Genomic DNA, 15,221 nt, shown 5'->3' on the forward strand with positions numbered 1-15,221 from the left:
TTCTGTTGTGTTTCCCATGCGTCCTTTCCCTGTGTGCTTCCAGCTGGTTCGGTCAGAAGGAAAAGTTGCATGGAATTTAGAAGTTCAGAAGTTAAGCAGCCATGTTCAGCAGCTAGAGTGTCAGGCAAGTTGTCAGCTAGCTGACCTTGTCAGCAGGGGGCAGTACCTGGACACAGAGCTATGGGACAAGTGCATGTGCTGTGCTGTGGCAAAGCCAGCGTCTCTTGAAGGTTACCCATGGCATTGAGGCTGGAGGTAGTGAGGGACAGATGCACATTCCAGTGTGTCTTTGCTTTTATCTGTGCACAGCTCACATCCGGTTGCTGGTCGGCTTGAACTAGAGTGACTTCTGGCTCAGCACTGGGTACAGAGAACACAGTCTTACACGAACTATTCTACCATCCCTACAGTAAACCCTGTAATAAATCCCTTACTCTACACATACTGTGTTTCTGCTTCTCTGTTGAACCCTGATTGATTCATTTTCTCTGAAACGAGTAATTAGAAATTATTTTACCCTTTCTCATTGGTGACTTTAGGAAGTCTTCTGGTACAATAGTATTTCATACAGAGTCATTGAAATTTTATATATTTTTTGTCATATGTTAAACATCAATACTAAAATGTAACTGAATCATCTTGAGGAAAATTTCCTTGCTTCTCAAGTGCTAGTAAATTATTTTTTTCTGAGGGAAAGTGGTTTCCTGAATGGAAGCCACTGAAATTTTTGGTAAGGCATGCTGATTTCTGCAAATCTAATAATCATATTTTAGTTAAATTATTACATGGCTGTCCTGGGACACCATTGGTCAGATTCCCTCTTGTGAGAGTTCAAATTGTCCTGATTCGCCCTGATTTGTCTTAATACTCAATATACAATTAGTGAGTCCATTCTTCTTTTTTTTTTTTTAAGATTTTATTTATTTATTTGAGAGAGAGAGAGAGCGTGCGCGTGCGGGTAAGAACAGGGGGGAGGGGCAGAGGAAGAGGGAGAAACAGATTCTCCAATAAGCAGGAAGCCTGATGTTGCGTTCTATCCCAGGACCCTAGGACCATGACCTGACCCGAAGGCAGACATTTAACCGACTGAGCTAACCAGGCACCCTAGTCTAGAGTCCACTCTTGTTGGAAACAAATAGGACTAGAAATTGGGACTTTTTTTCTCTTACAGTTAACTAAGTCACACGGTATGCATGTCCCCAAAGACAGTTTTTATGTACAGCAATGAATGAAATTGGACTGCTTAAATATTTCTTTTTATTCCTTTTTTTTTTTAAAGAGAGAGCACAAGGCACAGTAGGGTGGGGAAGAGGGAGAGGGAGAGAGACAATCTCAAGCAGGCTCCACACCCAGCACGCAGCCTGACTCGGGGCTTGACGTCATGACCTTCAGATCATGACCTGAGCAGAAATTGAGAGTCAGATGCTTAGCCAGCTGAGCCACCCAGACACCCCCTGCTTAAATATTTTTGTGGAAGTTTTCACTCAGCGCAGAAGAGATAGTGCCAGTTTGCTATAATGATGTCATTTTTACATTAGAGGGAGACCTAACGATTAGACCTTCTTTTTGTGAGGCAGTAGAATTGTATATGGCTGATAATGTTTATATTTTCTGCCACTGGCACTTTTTGAGGAATTGATCCTCTAATAGGCAAAACCCTCTAGGTTCATCAGTTCCCAGCATGTCTCAGTCACACCGCTATACACATTTGGGGCCAGATAATTCTTTGTTGTGGGGGACTGTGTAGTGGCATCCTAGACCCTTACCCACTAGATCTCAGTAGCATTCACACACTGAGTCGTGACAACCAAAACCAGAAACTGCCAGGTTTGCTCTGGGGGACAGAATCACCCCAGATTGAAAACCACAGAGCATTTTGTTTGAGACACACTTGGACTGTGGGTGGGAGGGCAAAGAAATCTCACAAGTGGAGGGCTTACGTCATGGTGGGCGAAATCTGAATACAGCTTAATATTGCTTGGGGAAGAGATTAAAGAGGTGGTAGGAATATGCCAAGTCAATGCTGTGATCTTCATTACTGCTCTGTGAGATGAGCCAGGATGGAACAGAATGCCATCTTTTCTTGAGTACTAGAATGCATCTGATTCTGTTTCTCTGCATCAGCTTGCCCAGGGAAATAAATAAGTTTGAGCCTAAGGGCCGCTCATTACATTCACTGACTACATGATAGGTGTTACAATAGAAAAGTAACTAGTTACAAAGTAATTATGTAAAAAATACTGCGTGTGAAAAAAAAAATATTGGCGTTTGGACTTCAGTTTCCAGTAATAGCACAGGTAAAGTTTCCAGATTGACCCTCCTGTTGAAAACAGTTTCAAATACTAGGTTTAAAAAGTTATTAGAAGAGCTGATCGTTAGGAAGAACATGTACGTAATAAATTGTATGAAGAGGGAAACCAAAAGAGGTAAATAGTGTCCTGAAGCAGTCTTTGATACTGAAAGTACTGGTAAAACCGATGTGAACTTGAACTTCAGTGTCATGTTGTTGTGTGGTATGGATTCAGAAAAAAAGCAAGGGCCTGCCTAAGAGGAAGAGTCTAACAAAAGGTCTTAGCCAAAACACTGGGAGCCTGAAGGGCTGTAGGGTCAGGGACTGCCATGAAAATTGCTCTCTGAACCTTTGTACTGAGAAGAGAGGGAAGAGCTGTCCTCAGGAAGATATAATCATAAATTGCTTCTTTAGAGCCTAGGCATCCCAAATTCACATTTCTCGAGTGTTCAACAAAACCTGAAACCAATAATGTAGTGGTTTTAGACAGGTTTGCTTAGTGCCCACAGCTGGCAGGCAAAAGCCAAAGCCAGTTCTCTCTATACTAGGAACCTCATTTCAGATCTCCAAGGATTCCAGCAAATGAATTTTTTTAAAGAAATACAAGCAAGAGGGGCACCAAGGTAGCAGCTGGTTAAGCATCTGACTCTGTTTAGGCCCAGGTTGTGATCTCAGGGTCATGGGATCATGTGTTCAGGGCAGAGTCTGCTTGAGATTCTCTCTCCCTCCTCCTCTGCCGGTCCCGCTCATGCACACACGTGTGCGCTCTCTCGCTCTCTCTCTCTCGAATAATAAATAAATTTTTAATTAAAAAAATATATAAGCAAGAAGAAAAGAAACTTAAAAAAATGGAAGAAAATGTGGCACCATGGGTGAGAGCAGAAAAAATAAGAGCAAGGAGAAACAGACTTCCAAAGATTTCACATATTAGTCACAGAATAGAAAATAGCTAATAATTACTTGAAGAAAAAATAGGTAATTTTTAAAATACATGCAGGGGACAAGAAGCTGTGAAAAATGGCCACGTAGATTTGAAATAGAACCTTTAGAACTTGAAAATAGATAACTAACTCAAAAAGAACAGTTTAGCAAAATTAGATCCAGTTGTAGAAAAAACTAATAAAGTGGAAGATATAGCCAAAGAGATTAACCAGAATGCATCAAAGAAAGACAAACACAAAGAAAAACTCAGAAACAGGTTAAAAGAATTGCATGAGAATTGCATGAGAAGACTAATATACATCTAATCAGAATTATAGATGCCAAAGATAGAACAAATGGGCACAGGTAGTATCTGTATACACAGTATAATAAAATAAAATCACAGGACACAACTTATAACTCATGTTCATTCCAGAACATAACTACCAAATATAAAATAAGGAATGTTGAGTTTAATCCAGAAACACAAGATTTAGTATTTAGAAGTCAATCATTAATAAGTAGACATTAGAATATCATATTAACTCAGCAGATGTAGAAAAAAGCATTAAAAAAAACCCCAGTGTCATTCATAATATAAAAAATTACCTCAAACCTTAAAAAAAAAAATCAGAAAAGGAGGGACCTACCTTAACCTGCTAAGAGCACCTGTTAAGTTAAAACATATGAAATTGCTATTTTTATAAGTCAAAAATGGTCAAATGTCACCAATTTTTATATCTTTCAACCTAATAAAAAAAGATCAAACATCATAGTCAATAGGACATCCCGAGTGCCTTCTGTCTGAGGTTGGATACAGCACAAAGGACTCAAGTAGGGCAAGAAAAAGAAATATAAGGAAGAATTGTAAAGGAAGAATCAAAACATCATTATTCATAGCAATGTGATTATGTTTATAGAAAAACCATGTACCTAGAAAGAACATCAGTAAGAAATTTAATAAGATTACTTGGTCATGTATATATAACATTTATTATGGTACATGTATACATTATGTTTCTTTTTGTCAGTTAAAATTTGAAAGGGAACAGGATTTCCATATAGTAACATCAAAAATATACGTACCTTAAATTAAATCAACAAACAATGTGGAGTAAATTATGAAACTTTAGTGAAAATTATTAAAAAGACTTAATTCATTAGAGAGGTACACCACATTCATAGATTGGAAGACTCAGTATTCTCAAGGTATAAAGTCTTCTCAAACTGATTTGTAGTTTAATTCATAGCAACCAAACTCCAATAATTATGGAAATTGACAAGCTGATTCTAAAATTTATGTCAAAGATTATAAAGGACCAAGAAGAAAAAAGAAAGAAGAGTAAGATGGAGGGATTTATCCTCCTATATAGCAGGGCTTACTATTAAAGCTATAGTGATTAAGATAATGTAGTGTCATCTCAGGGATAGAGTAATAAGCCTATGGAACAACACAGAACTTGGAAGTATGCTCATCTGTGGACTTTTAGTACAAGACTGGAGGCATGGAACATCGACTGGGGCAAGGAAGCCTTTTTCAGTAATTGGCACTGAATATGGATAAAGAAGAAATGTCACACATTTCTCACAACTTACCCCAAGCTTCATGCCAGTTGAATTAAAGAAATAATAGGAAAGGCAAAATAACAAAAGTTCTAGGAGACAATGTGAGAGAATATTTTTATCATCTTTTTTTTTTTTTTTTTGAGGGGGTAGGGGAGAGGGAGAGTCAAAACTTCAAGCAGGCTCCACACCCAGTGCGGAGCCCAGTGCAGGGCTGCAGCTCCCAAAGCTAAGATCAAGACCTGAGCCAAAATCAAGAGTTGGATGCTTAACCAACTGAGCCACCCAGGCGCCCTGAATATTTTATCCTCTTCAAGTAGGGCAGGATTTCTTAAGCAAGAAATGAAAACTATGAAATTTTAAGGGAGGATAAATTGGAAAGAAATCCTTGAAATTAAAGATGTCTTTAAAATTCGGCATAAAAATTATGAAAAAACAGGTAGTGTAAGATACGTAAAAAACATGTTAGCTATGTGAGGATTATATAAAGAACTCATATAAGAATCAATAAGGAAACAACCTAACAGAAAAATAAGTACAGAATTTAAAAGATGCCTCAGAAGACGATATCCAGATGAGCAGTAAATACATGGAGAGGCCATCAACCTCAATAGTGAACAGGGAAATGCAAACTAAAACCCCAGGAGATATCACTACACATCACATGGACAGAAATTTAAAAGTGGAAAAAGTACCAAATGTTGGTGAGAGGTACAGATCAACATTGTTTCCTCCTTTATGGTGAAAATTAGAATCCCCACTTTGGAAAGAGTTGGGCATCACTTTCCTAGTAAACTTGAACATGTGCACGTCCTATGACCCAGTAATTCCAGTACTAGATGTGAAACTTAGAAAACCTTTTGTATAAGTGAACTGGGAGATAACTACGAAAGTTTTCATAGTAGCATTAAACAATTCAAATATTAGCCAAAGTAAACTAGATAAATACATTGAGGCATTGGAATGAGTATTGTAAGCCCTGACAGCTGGCTTTTCCTTTTGTAATGCAAATGCATGATTTAAGTTCTGATTGCTTAGGATCTACTTCAAAGAGGGCTATTTCAAATAAATAGGTTGCCAGTCACAGTAGACTAGATAAAGAGCCATGCCTCTCCCTATACCCCAGACTTCTTTGTTTTAGAGATCTCGGTTGATTTCCATAATTGAACATTTGGGCCACTATTTTTCCTTCTCTTCCTATGCTTTGAATTCCTGCTTTTATGTTTTAAACATACCAATAAAAAGTGAACTTGCAGAAACCCTAGGCCCCCATCCTTGACCCTAATAAAAGCAGAATCCCAAGTCAGCTGGTTCTCCGTTTTACCTGCAACCTCATTGTGTAGCCCCAGGTGTGCTGTGTCATTTTCAGGTCCTGTAAACAATAAACCTTTATTTTTCAAAATTTTGAAAAATAATGACGATTATTGGTCATTGGAGCACCTTATGATCATGGTAAGAACCACAAGGGCCAGTCCAGCCATAACAATGCTTACTGATAGGCGGAGACCGGCACAAAACAAATTTACACAGCAGTGAGAATGAGCAGACTAGAACCACATGCTTCAACATGGGTGAATATCACAGATATAATGGAAAACAAAAAAAGCAAGTCACAGATGATTACCTGCAGTGTCATTCCATTTTTTTCCTTCCTTCCTTCCGTCCTTCCTTTCAAGATTTTATTTATTTATTTGACAGCGCACAAGCAGACAGAGTGGCAGGCAGAGGGAGAGGGAGAAACAGGCTCCGCGCTGAGCAATGAGCCCAGTGCGGGATTGGAGGCCAGGATCCTGGGATCATGACCCGAGCCAAAGGCAGACACTTAACCAACTGAGCCACCCAGGTGCCCCAGTTCCATTTATATAAAGTTCAAAAGCAGGTAAAATTGGACAAAGGATTAGATTGTTTAAAGATATATTCAAAGTTGGGGGAAAAGTAAAGAAAACAGCACAAAATTCAGAATAGTGGTTACCTCTGGGATAGTGTTTTAGCTCGGGCTGCTAAAACAAATTACCATAGACTGGGTTACTTTAACAGCAAGCATTTATTTCTCATAGTTCTGGAGGCTGAGCGATCCAAGATCAAGGCGCTAGCAGATTCTGGTCTTGGTGAAGGCCCTCTTCCTGGTTTGTTGAAGGCTGTCCTCTTAGGGGTAGGTGGAGGGCTAGCTCTCCTCTTTAAGGACACGAATCCCATCATGGGGCTTCCATCCTCATGATCTATTACCTCCCCAAAGGCCCCACCTCCAAATCCCACACCCCTGGGGCTTCAACATACTGGGGTGAGGGGCACAATCATGCAGTGCATAGCAGGTAGGAAGGGGTAGATCACTAGGGAAGGACCACTGGGGGGTCACTGAAGTGCTGACAGTGTTGTTTCTTAATCTACATGTGGGCATATAGTGTTCATGGAATTATTCTATAGACTCTACATGCATATTTTATAGGATTTTTTGTGTGCAATATAGATTTCAGAGTTAAAGGGGGGGAAAGGGAAGAGTGATATCAGAAGTTCTCTGGATAATCTCAGTGCGTTGTTGTCCTGAAATTTCGGACTCATGGTAAAAGAAGCAAAATTAACTTTAACCCAGAAAAGACAGACGTTCCTGATTTTTATCAAGCTCTTGTTTTTTTCCCCTGCTAGTGTTGTGCTTGAGGGTTCTAATTCCTTAGAGAATCTAGATGTCAAAGGATGCTAAGATCTTTTACCCCCAGCCTGCTGGTCCACAAAAGAGGGGGAACTATCTTGTTCACCTACCTGCTGTGTGTGCAGGGGGCTACCCTGTTGGAGCCCATTGGCTCCCCAGTAATTCGGTGCAGAGAACTGAATGGCAGTGTTCAATGGGGAGGTGTGGAGAGAGACCCCTTCTGCCCTAGAGGTCCTTCTTACTCCTCTGCAGCTCTTCACACCTCTGCCGCCCTTCAAAGCGTTTGCCCATAGCTTTGCCCTTGTATGAGTTCTTCTCAGAGCTTAGCGTGAGGCCACCTCTGCCTCTCCTGTTCTCCTCCCGCTCTTGTTTCTCGGTTTTCATTTTGCCTATTCTTGAGTATTTGTGGGTATGTCGACCAAACCCACTTAGCTTTGCCACTTTTGGGGGTGCATATTGGATTGATTTGGAATAGAAAATCCATTTCATAGTGTGTCTGCTTTCCTTGGCTCCATATCACTGACTTAAGGGGACCCCACTTTAGTGAGCAGTGATATAAAAAATATTCACATCATTTTTAATAATGGAACTTGTGCCTGGCAGGAACTTGTGCTTTCCCCAGCATTATTTTTAGCACCTTCTTAAGATTCTGTGCATAAAACACCGACAGAAAGCAATGGTGGTGTTTGGAACTGAGTCTCCTGGAGAATGCTCTGTGACCTGACATCACCCGTGCTCTGGGGAATATGTCCTAAAGAAGGAGAGAAGGAGGACAGAGACTCTTCTTCCGCTGCGGTGGCGGCCTGTACACCCCAAGACTCTGGGACTCATCTCGGGCCTCGCGGGACTCTTCTGACCTGGAGATCTGATGACTGTGGCTGAGGACAGCAGAAGGGAATGTGGCAGAAGGGCCCATGGTGTGGCTCCTGGAAGAGAAGGATGGGAGGCTGTGAGCCCCTCTGCCAGGGCACTGCTTTTAGACCCCCACAGGGCTCTCGTTCTCTTGGTCAGCCCGTCCCCTGAGGAGCCCCGAGGAAGTTAGAGTGTCTTAGGCTGCAGCCTGCCAGCCTTGCCTGGGGCTGTCTGGGGTGACAGCAGGGGCTGGTACTGGGGATCCTCTCTGCCGAGGTGGAGGCCTTTCAGTTTATAGTCAACACCGTCCTAATCCACTGTTGGGGGGGGTGCTGGGCCCCTCCCTTATGCTCTTCTAAAGTTGATACCTAAAGCCTGGCCCTCTCCTTCCTGGAATCCCTAAGAGGAGGAGAAAGGACCTGGGGCCGACAGCTCGGTGATGGCCTTCTCTGGCCTGGGCTCTACTGATGTGAGTCCACCAGCCTCTAAATAAAGCCCTTACCTCCCTGCCTCCCTAGAGGAGGAACTTGAGGTACACCACATGTGCCTACCCCTGCATGGGGCTCCCAGTACTGCCAACAGGGGTGGGGCTCTAGATGGCCTCCCCTTTTGGAGAGAGGTCCCCTGATTAGCACGTGGGTTCCTCACTTGGATTCCAGTTAGGGCCCAGTCTCCTCTCTTGGTTTGGGAGGAAGCTATGGGCAGAAGTCAGCCCAAAGCTCTCTCCACTCTCCTAGTGCCGGGAGAGGGCACAGGGGTGGGGGGCGGGGGGCAGTGGGCAGCTCCCTTGGTTATAGGCAGAGTGAGGTCTTCAGTCCACATTCAGGGTCCCCAACCTAGAACTTCATCTTTTTTGAGTCTGTGCCCCTCAGACCAATGCCCTCACTTTCTGGATTCCCCGAGGAGAAAGTCAGGGTGAGCTGCATCCAACCGAGGCTGTATGGCACCTCGAAGGGGACCCCACTGATGTGCATCATAGCCTGGGACTTCTCTAGCTACTGATCTGTGTCTGTCAGCCGCACACTCGAGTCCTCACCTCCCTGAATGCCTAGAACATGGGGTGTAACCTGTCTACTTGTCCCTGCTTCAGGCCTCCCAAGGCCAAGAGCAGGGTTGGGATTCGGAGAAGTCCCTTAGTTTGAGGAGAGTTTCATTAGTACTCAGGGTCCTCATCTGGACACCAGTTAGGGCCCCAAATCCTCCCTCTGTGACACTAGAACTACCTATCACACCAAGGCCCTCCCGTCTCTGTGACTCTCCAGGCACAAATGAAGGGCTCCTGGGCTAAGTGCTCTACCCTTTGTAATCCAAGGGTAAGAACTTGCAGGGTCCTGTGGGAACCTCTCTGCCAGGGGGAGTGCCCTCGTATCACTAAGTTCCTGTTAGTTCTGGGGTCTCTGTCTCTGCGGAACTGGGGCCACCCCCACTAGACCAAAGCCCTTGGGAGTACAGGTGTGCTCCCATGCAGGAAGAAATGAGGGGGCGCCCCAATCTAACAACTCTTCTCTAGGCTTCCCAGGGTTACCAGCTGGGGCAGGAGCAGGGGAGATTTGTGGGGCCTCCTGGGTTCTCAGGTGGGTGTCTCCCTCACTCCTTCAGTGTCCTCCCCTTGACACCGAGCACAGTGGTGTCCGGCGCATTTTTGGGATGCCACCCTCAGCTGACCTGGCCCCCTCCCTCAGATCAAGATTCTCGCCTTCCTGGAACTACTGAATTGGAAGACAGGGTGAGCCAAATCCAGCCACCACTGTTCCGGAACCTCAAGAGCGGACAGCTGGGGCAGGACTCCATGGGATCCCATTGTTCTGGTTGAGTCCTTCCCTCATTCCTCATGCGAGGTCCTCCCCTTGATGAGTATCAGTGGCTCGCAGTTCTCCCTCTGCTGAACTGAGGTCACCCTCCTTTGACCAAGGCTCTCATGTCGCAGATAATCCTGAAGGATGAGTGGGTGGTCAGCCCTGCCTGGGGCACTATAGGTCTGAGGGCAGATGCAGGTTAGCCTCTGTGAGCCCGTCTATATCCTGGGTGTCGAGCTCCCTGTCCTCCCACACAGGGTTCTGCATCTTGGCTCCCGTTCCTCGATTACAGGCTTCCTAGGAAACGCTACATCCCTGCAAACACTTGAGCCCCTTTCCTGCCGCAAACCCTGCAGCTAGAATCGGTGTGGCAGGGGTGATGGGAGACGGGGAGGCTATAGCTCAAGGCAGCGTGCCTGGGACAGAGGTGGGGCTGTCAGAGAAAAAGCCAGCCGATTTCTTCTTCTCTTCACCACCTGGACTTAGCCTCGTATGTAACTTTGGTTCTAACACATTGACTTTATCTCAGGCAGGGACGGAGCTGCGCGGTTTGGTGAGCTCTTTAGAGGGCTTTGTCTTTAGAGGGGATCTGACACTGCATATGCGGATGGTCATCTGCTTCCCAACTATTTTCATTTTCTTTTATCTTGGTATTTTACTGTGCTAGCTATATATTCCAAACCAGTAGTTTGTCCACAGAGCCCTCTTTTTATCAATCTTAGAGTCGTGAAGGGAAATGGGAATTAGGACACAGTATCTGCCTCTGGCCGAGAGGTAGCGTGGCCTCTGGATGCATCCAGACCATGGGCCCAGCACCAGCTGTGCAACTTGCCAGCGGCGTGAGCTCATTCACGTTGGCAAACGCTCTGAACCTCAGGTTCTTTATCTGTGGGCCATGTTTGATAAGCCCTGTTGTCCAGGACTGATGGATATATGGAATATATGTTGCAAATCCAACACACAGCCTGACAACTATTGAGATATTTTCGAATAGTAATTAATACCATGATTATTTTGACCCAGACGGTACTACATACCACACTGGGATTTTTTTTTTTTTTTTTAATTGAGGAGGAGGTCAGAGAATATGCAATGCTCTAGGGAGAAAAGAAAAGACCCAAATCAGCCAAAATGCTGCTTACTGAATAAAACGAATTAATATTTCCCCATAAGATGATGTCATTTGATGTGGGTGTGGGGTAGGCTTCCTAGTTGAGTATGCCATGAAGCTGGTACAGGTGTGCAAAGGGCAGTGACTTGCTTCCCTCTCAGCTGCCTTTGCATGGAGCCCATCTCTGTTTTTACTCATTTCACCACCGCCAAAAATCTGGACATCAGTTAAGAGTTTGCCATATGACAGAAGAATGCCCAGTTTAGGTTTCCTTTTAATGGCGTGGCCAATCCCCTGCCCCGCCTCAGGCCAGGACAAAATGGTCGCAGACTCTCACCCTGTTCTCGGAAACTCTCTGGACACTGAGTGCGCAAAACACCTAGTGAGAGATTGTGTTCACCTTCCCCGGGGAACAGAGCCCAGGAGTCCTTCTACCCCTGCCCCAGGTGTCTGGGGACTTCTCTCTGGTTTACTGCATCCCTAAGGAACTGTTAAGAGCAGTTTTCCATTGCAGACATAGTCTTTCCATCGTGAAACCCACCATCTGGGGCCCTGGTCCCTGCTCAGCATTTCAACAGCTTCAGCTAACTCTTGGTGCAGACACACTTAAAACTCCCTCCCAGAGAGGGACTGGCAGCTTCCTGGGCTCCCAGATTGCCGTTTTTCGGGAGATTGACCCTGAACTGCTTTTATGTAGAATCACTGCCCTCCTTCTGCCTTCTGTTTACTGTCCTTCAGGATTAGGAGTGTTCTCACCCTGTTCCTTATCTGATAGCTTCTCTTGGACTCTAAAATGTTACTGGCAGGGGCTGGGTCTTTGTGTACACGTCCTAGAACTAGCGAGAAGCGTTCCAAAGAGCAGATGCTCCATTCGTGTCTGGTGAACAAAAGAGATGGGGAACAAGAGTTCTAATTCATGACAATTTATTTTCTCCCACATTCTTGAAAAGTATATTTCTTTTAATTCAACCAAAAGAAAGAGCAGAAGAAATAAGAAAAACCAAGAATTAACCACTTGGTACTTTTTTTTTTTTCACGATCTTGTTATCCCAACATTCTCTCTGTGTGGTTCTCTTACATTTTAATGAATATCCCTTTTCTAGTGCTCTGTTTTTCTTGAACTGGATCACAGTAAGAGATGCAAGAATTTTCAATTTGTTTTACAAAATACAGAAGCATTACTCTCAAATTTGATAACCAGCAATAAACATGTGAGCCACGTTATTCATAAACTTAGATTCTGAATTTAAATAAACCTTTTTAAAAAGAACACATTGGAACGATAAGAAAAAAAAAAGAGGTAAACCTGTACGTTATTTATGAATAACAAGAACCCGAAGAAAAGATATGTTCTGCTCTGGCTCCACCTGACTCCCCGCTACATTAGGAGGTTGGCAGCCCTTTCCAAGGGCAAGGTGAAGGCCTTGGCTTTGACTTCACTGAGGCTGAAGGGGGCTGCCGGATGTGGCCTTGGAGCAGGCGCTGGCTGGGGCATCTGGGGTAGCCTTGGCCGCCGGGCTGGCCTGGGCTCGTTCCTCCTCATCTCTCAACGCTTCTTCATACCGGCTGTGGAAGGCACTGGGGACAGTATCACTGACTTTGGCCAAAAACTCCAGGACTTTCATCTTGCTGGTTTCCGCGTGGGCTCTTGAACCCCACAGGAACTCATAGCGAGGAGGATTGCTGTCGGGCACCTGGCGGTACTCCAGGTACTTTTCCTGCACCAGATCTTCGGTGATGAGCTTCCTGGGGTCCCCAAAGAGGAGGTGTCTCCTCCTAGCGTAGACACATTCAGGAATTCCCACATCTCCTCCTCCGAGGCGTGGTTGCCATTCATGAAGATCACACCCAAGAGAGGCATCAGGAGCCCATTCTTGGGAAAGCCCATGCCATCACTCAGACGCCCTTCGGTGGGAAGGCCCACTTTGCTAACAAAGGCGTAAGTGTGACTGCTGGGGTCAACTTCCTTCAGCTCAAGGCCAAAGACCAGCTCCAGGCGCTCAGTGGTTTTCCTGAGGATCTCAGGGAATTGCTCCTTGTACTGCTTGTTGATAACCTTCAGCATTTCTGCCTCTGTGATGGGCTCCTTCACTTTATACTTGTACAGCAGAAAATGCACCAGCATGCCTGCCTTCTCGGTCAGAGGATCTCTGTGAGAGCTCCCAGGGGAAGGCAGGAACTGGGGGAAGCTTGGACCTTCCTCTCCTTGGCTCTTGGCACCTTCGTCAGAACTTGAGCCTGAAATGTTTGCATCAGGACTGCCGGTGGATCGGGCCCTCTGAGACTTTTGGGGAGGGCCCGTTGCAGGGGGGCTTGGGGGCGCACCCTCGCCAGCAGGCATGGGGGACGAGGGAGACTCTGCTTCCATTGCTGCAGTGGCCTGAGCTCCCCCGAGCCCCTGGCTCTCACTTCGGGCCTGCCGGCGTTTCTCACGGGCACGGAGCCTGCTCTTCTGACCTCGAGGCATGACTGTGGTTAGGAACAGCAGGCAGGACTGTGACAGGAAGGCACCTGGTGTGGGCACCTGGAGGAGGAGGATAAAAGGGTGTGAGTCGCTTCAGCAGGGAGATGTCTTTGTGGCTTTAAATTTGCTCCACTGGAGGTGTCCTTGAGGGTGCTGCCGTAGGACCCCACAGGCTTCTGTCCTGTCCGTCTGTCTCCTGAGGACCTGGTGGAGGAAGTCAGAGCCTGTCTCAGGCTGCAGTCTGCCAGCCCCGGCTAGGAGGAACACCCTCGCGTCTCCCTTCCTCTCTGATCCAGCGCCACTGCCCCCGAAGGCTCATCTCACCCTAAGAGCTCTGCGCATGGCTTTCCCGGTTGACAGCACAGGAAGACTTTCTGCAGCCTCTCTGTTCTGGAGTGGTTTCTCCCATTGCTTACGCTGGATTTTTACCTTCATTCCCAACAGGGCCTGGGACTCCTCTCTCTGCTAAACTGGGGCAACCGGTCCTTAAACCAAGGCTGTCATTTGTTGAAACCCTGCAAACTGAACTCAGGGGGCACCTGAATCTGTCAGCTCTGCCCTGGGCCTCCCAGGGGTGAGGCTTGGTGCATCCCTCCCCATTGCGGGCTTGACTGGTCCCCATTGCCTCCCTCGATATCCTCACCTTGACACCTGACCCGTCCTGGGGCTCCCCCTTCAGTGGACCTGAGCCCATGCCGTTCACCCAAGGTCTTTGCTTAAATGGGACCTCAGAGTTGGAAGTTCAGGGTGAATTACATCCCACCAATGCTGCTTGGGTCCTACAAAGGATGAGAAGAGGATGGGGACTCAATGGGATCCCATAGCTCTCCACGGTGTCACTCGCTCAGTCCTCACCCAGAGTTTTGACCTTGGCTCAGGGTTGGACTTCTGAATCCCCATTCTGCTGAGCTGAGTCACCCAGACTCAGATCAAGGTCTTCTCTGAGTCACTGGAGACGAAGCTGGGCCACACTACATCTGGATATAACTGCCTTGAGCCTCCTGGAGCTGAAAGCACAAGTTGCTTCCTGGTCTGCCCCCTCTTTTGCGGGGAGGTCCTCTCATTAGCACTCAGGGTCCTCAATCTGGAATCCTACTAGGGTGTTGGTGTCCTCCTGCTGAACTGGGGCCACGTAGACGAGGCCTTCCTCTCCCTGGGACATTTCAAGCAGGTCAGCCTCCACTCCCGGCTCTGCTGCGACCTCTCAGACCTGGGGGGCAAGGGCACTGGGTGGTTGTGTCAGTACATAGTCAGGATCTCCACCTTCATACCTGACCAGTTCTGGAACTCTGCACTCCACTTATTAGAGTCCATGCCCTTCAGAACAAGGTCCTCCCCTCCCGAGTTCCCAAACGTAGAAGTCAGGGCGAGCCTAGGTATAGCCAAGGCTGTATGGGGCCTCCGAGGGCTGACAGCAGGGGCAGGACTGTTTGGGACCCCACTGATCTACCAAAACCTGAGCCTCCTCCTACTTCTGGGTCTCTCGGCCTCACACTCAAGTCGTCACCTCCCTCCGTCGCTAGACAGGGAGCACGGACGCACTGCATTTATCCCTGCCTGTTGCTCTAGGGGCGGAT

At 46.2% G+C, this 15,221-nt stretch overlaps 1 protein-coding gene across 1 annotated transcript; it reads right to left on the reverse strand.

Annotated features, from left to right (window-relative positions):
- Nucleotides 1-12,616: 12,616 nt before the first annotated feature.
- Nucleotides 12,617-13,668, reverse strand: MAGEB17 (MAGE family member B17). The gene is given in 2 exon segments (XM_044234761.1): nt 12,617-12,969; nt 12,972-13,668. Coding segments are annotated over 2 exon segments (1,029 nt in total). The 5' UTR covers nt 13,648-13,668.
- Nucleotides 13,669-15,221: the final 1,553 nt, after the last annotated feature.

This window comes from Neovison vison, chromosome X (assembly GCF_020171115.1).
Source record: "Neovison vison isolate M4711 chromosome X, ASM_NN_V1, whole genome shotgun sequence".
In the NCBI taxonomy this organism is placed as follows: domain Eukaryota; kingdom Metazoa; phylum Chordata; class Mammalia; order Carnivora; family Mustelidae; genus Neogale; species Neogale vison.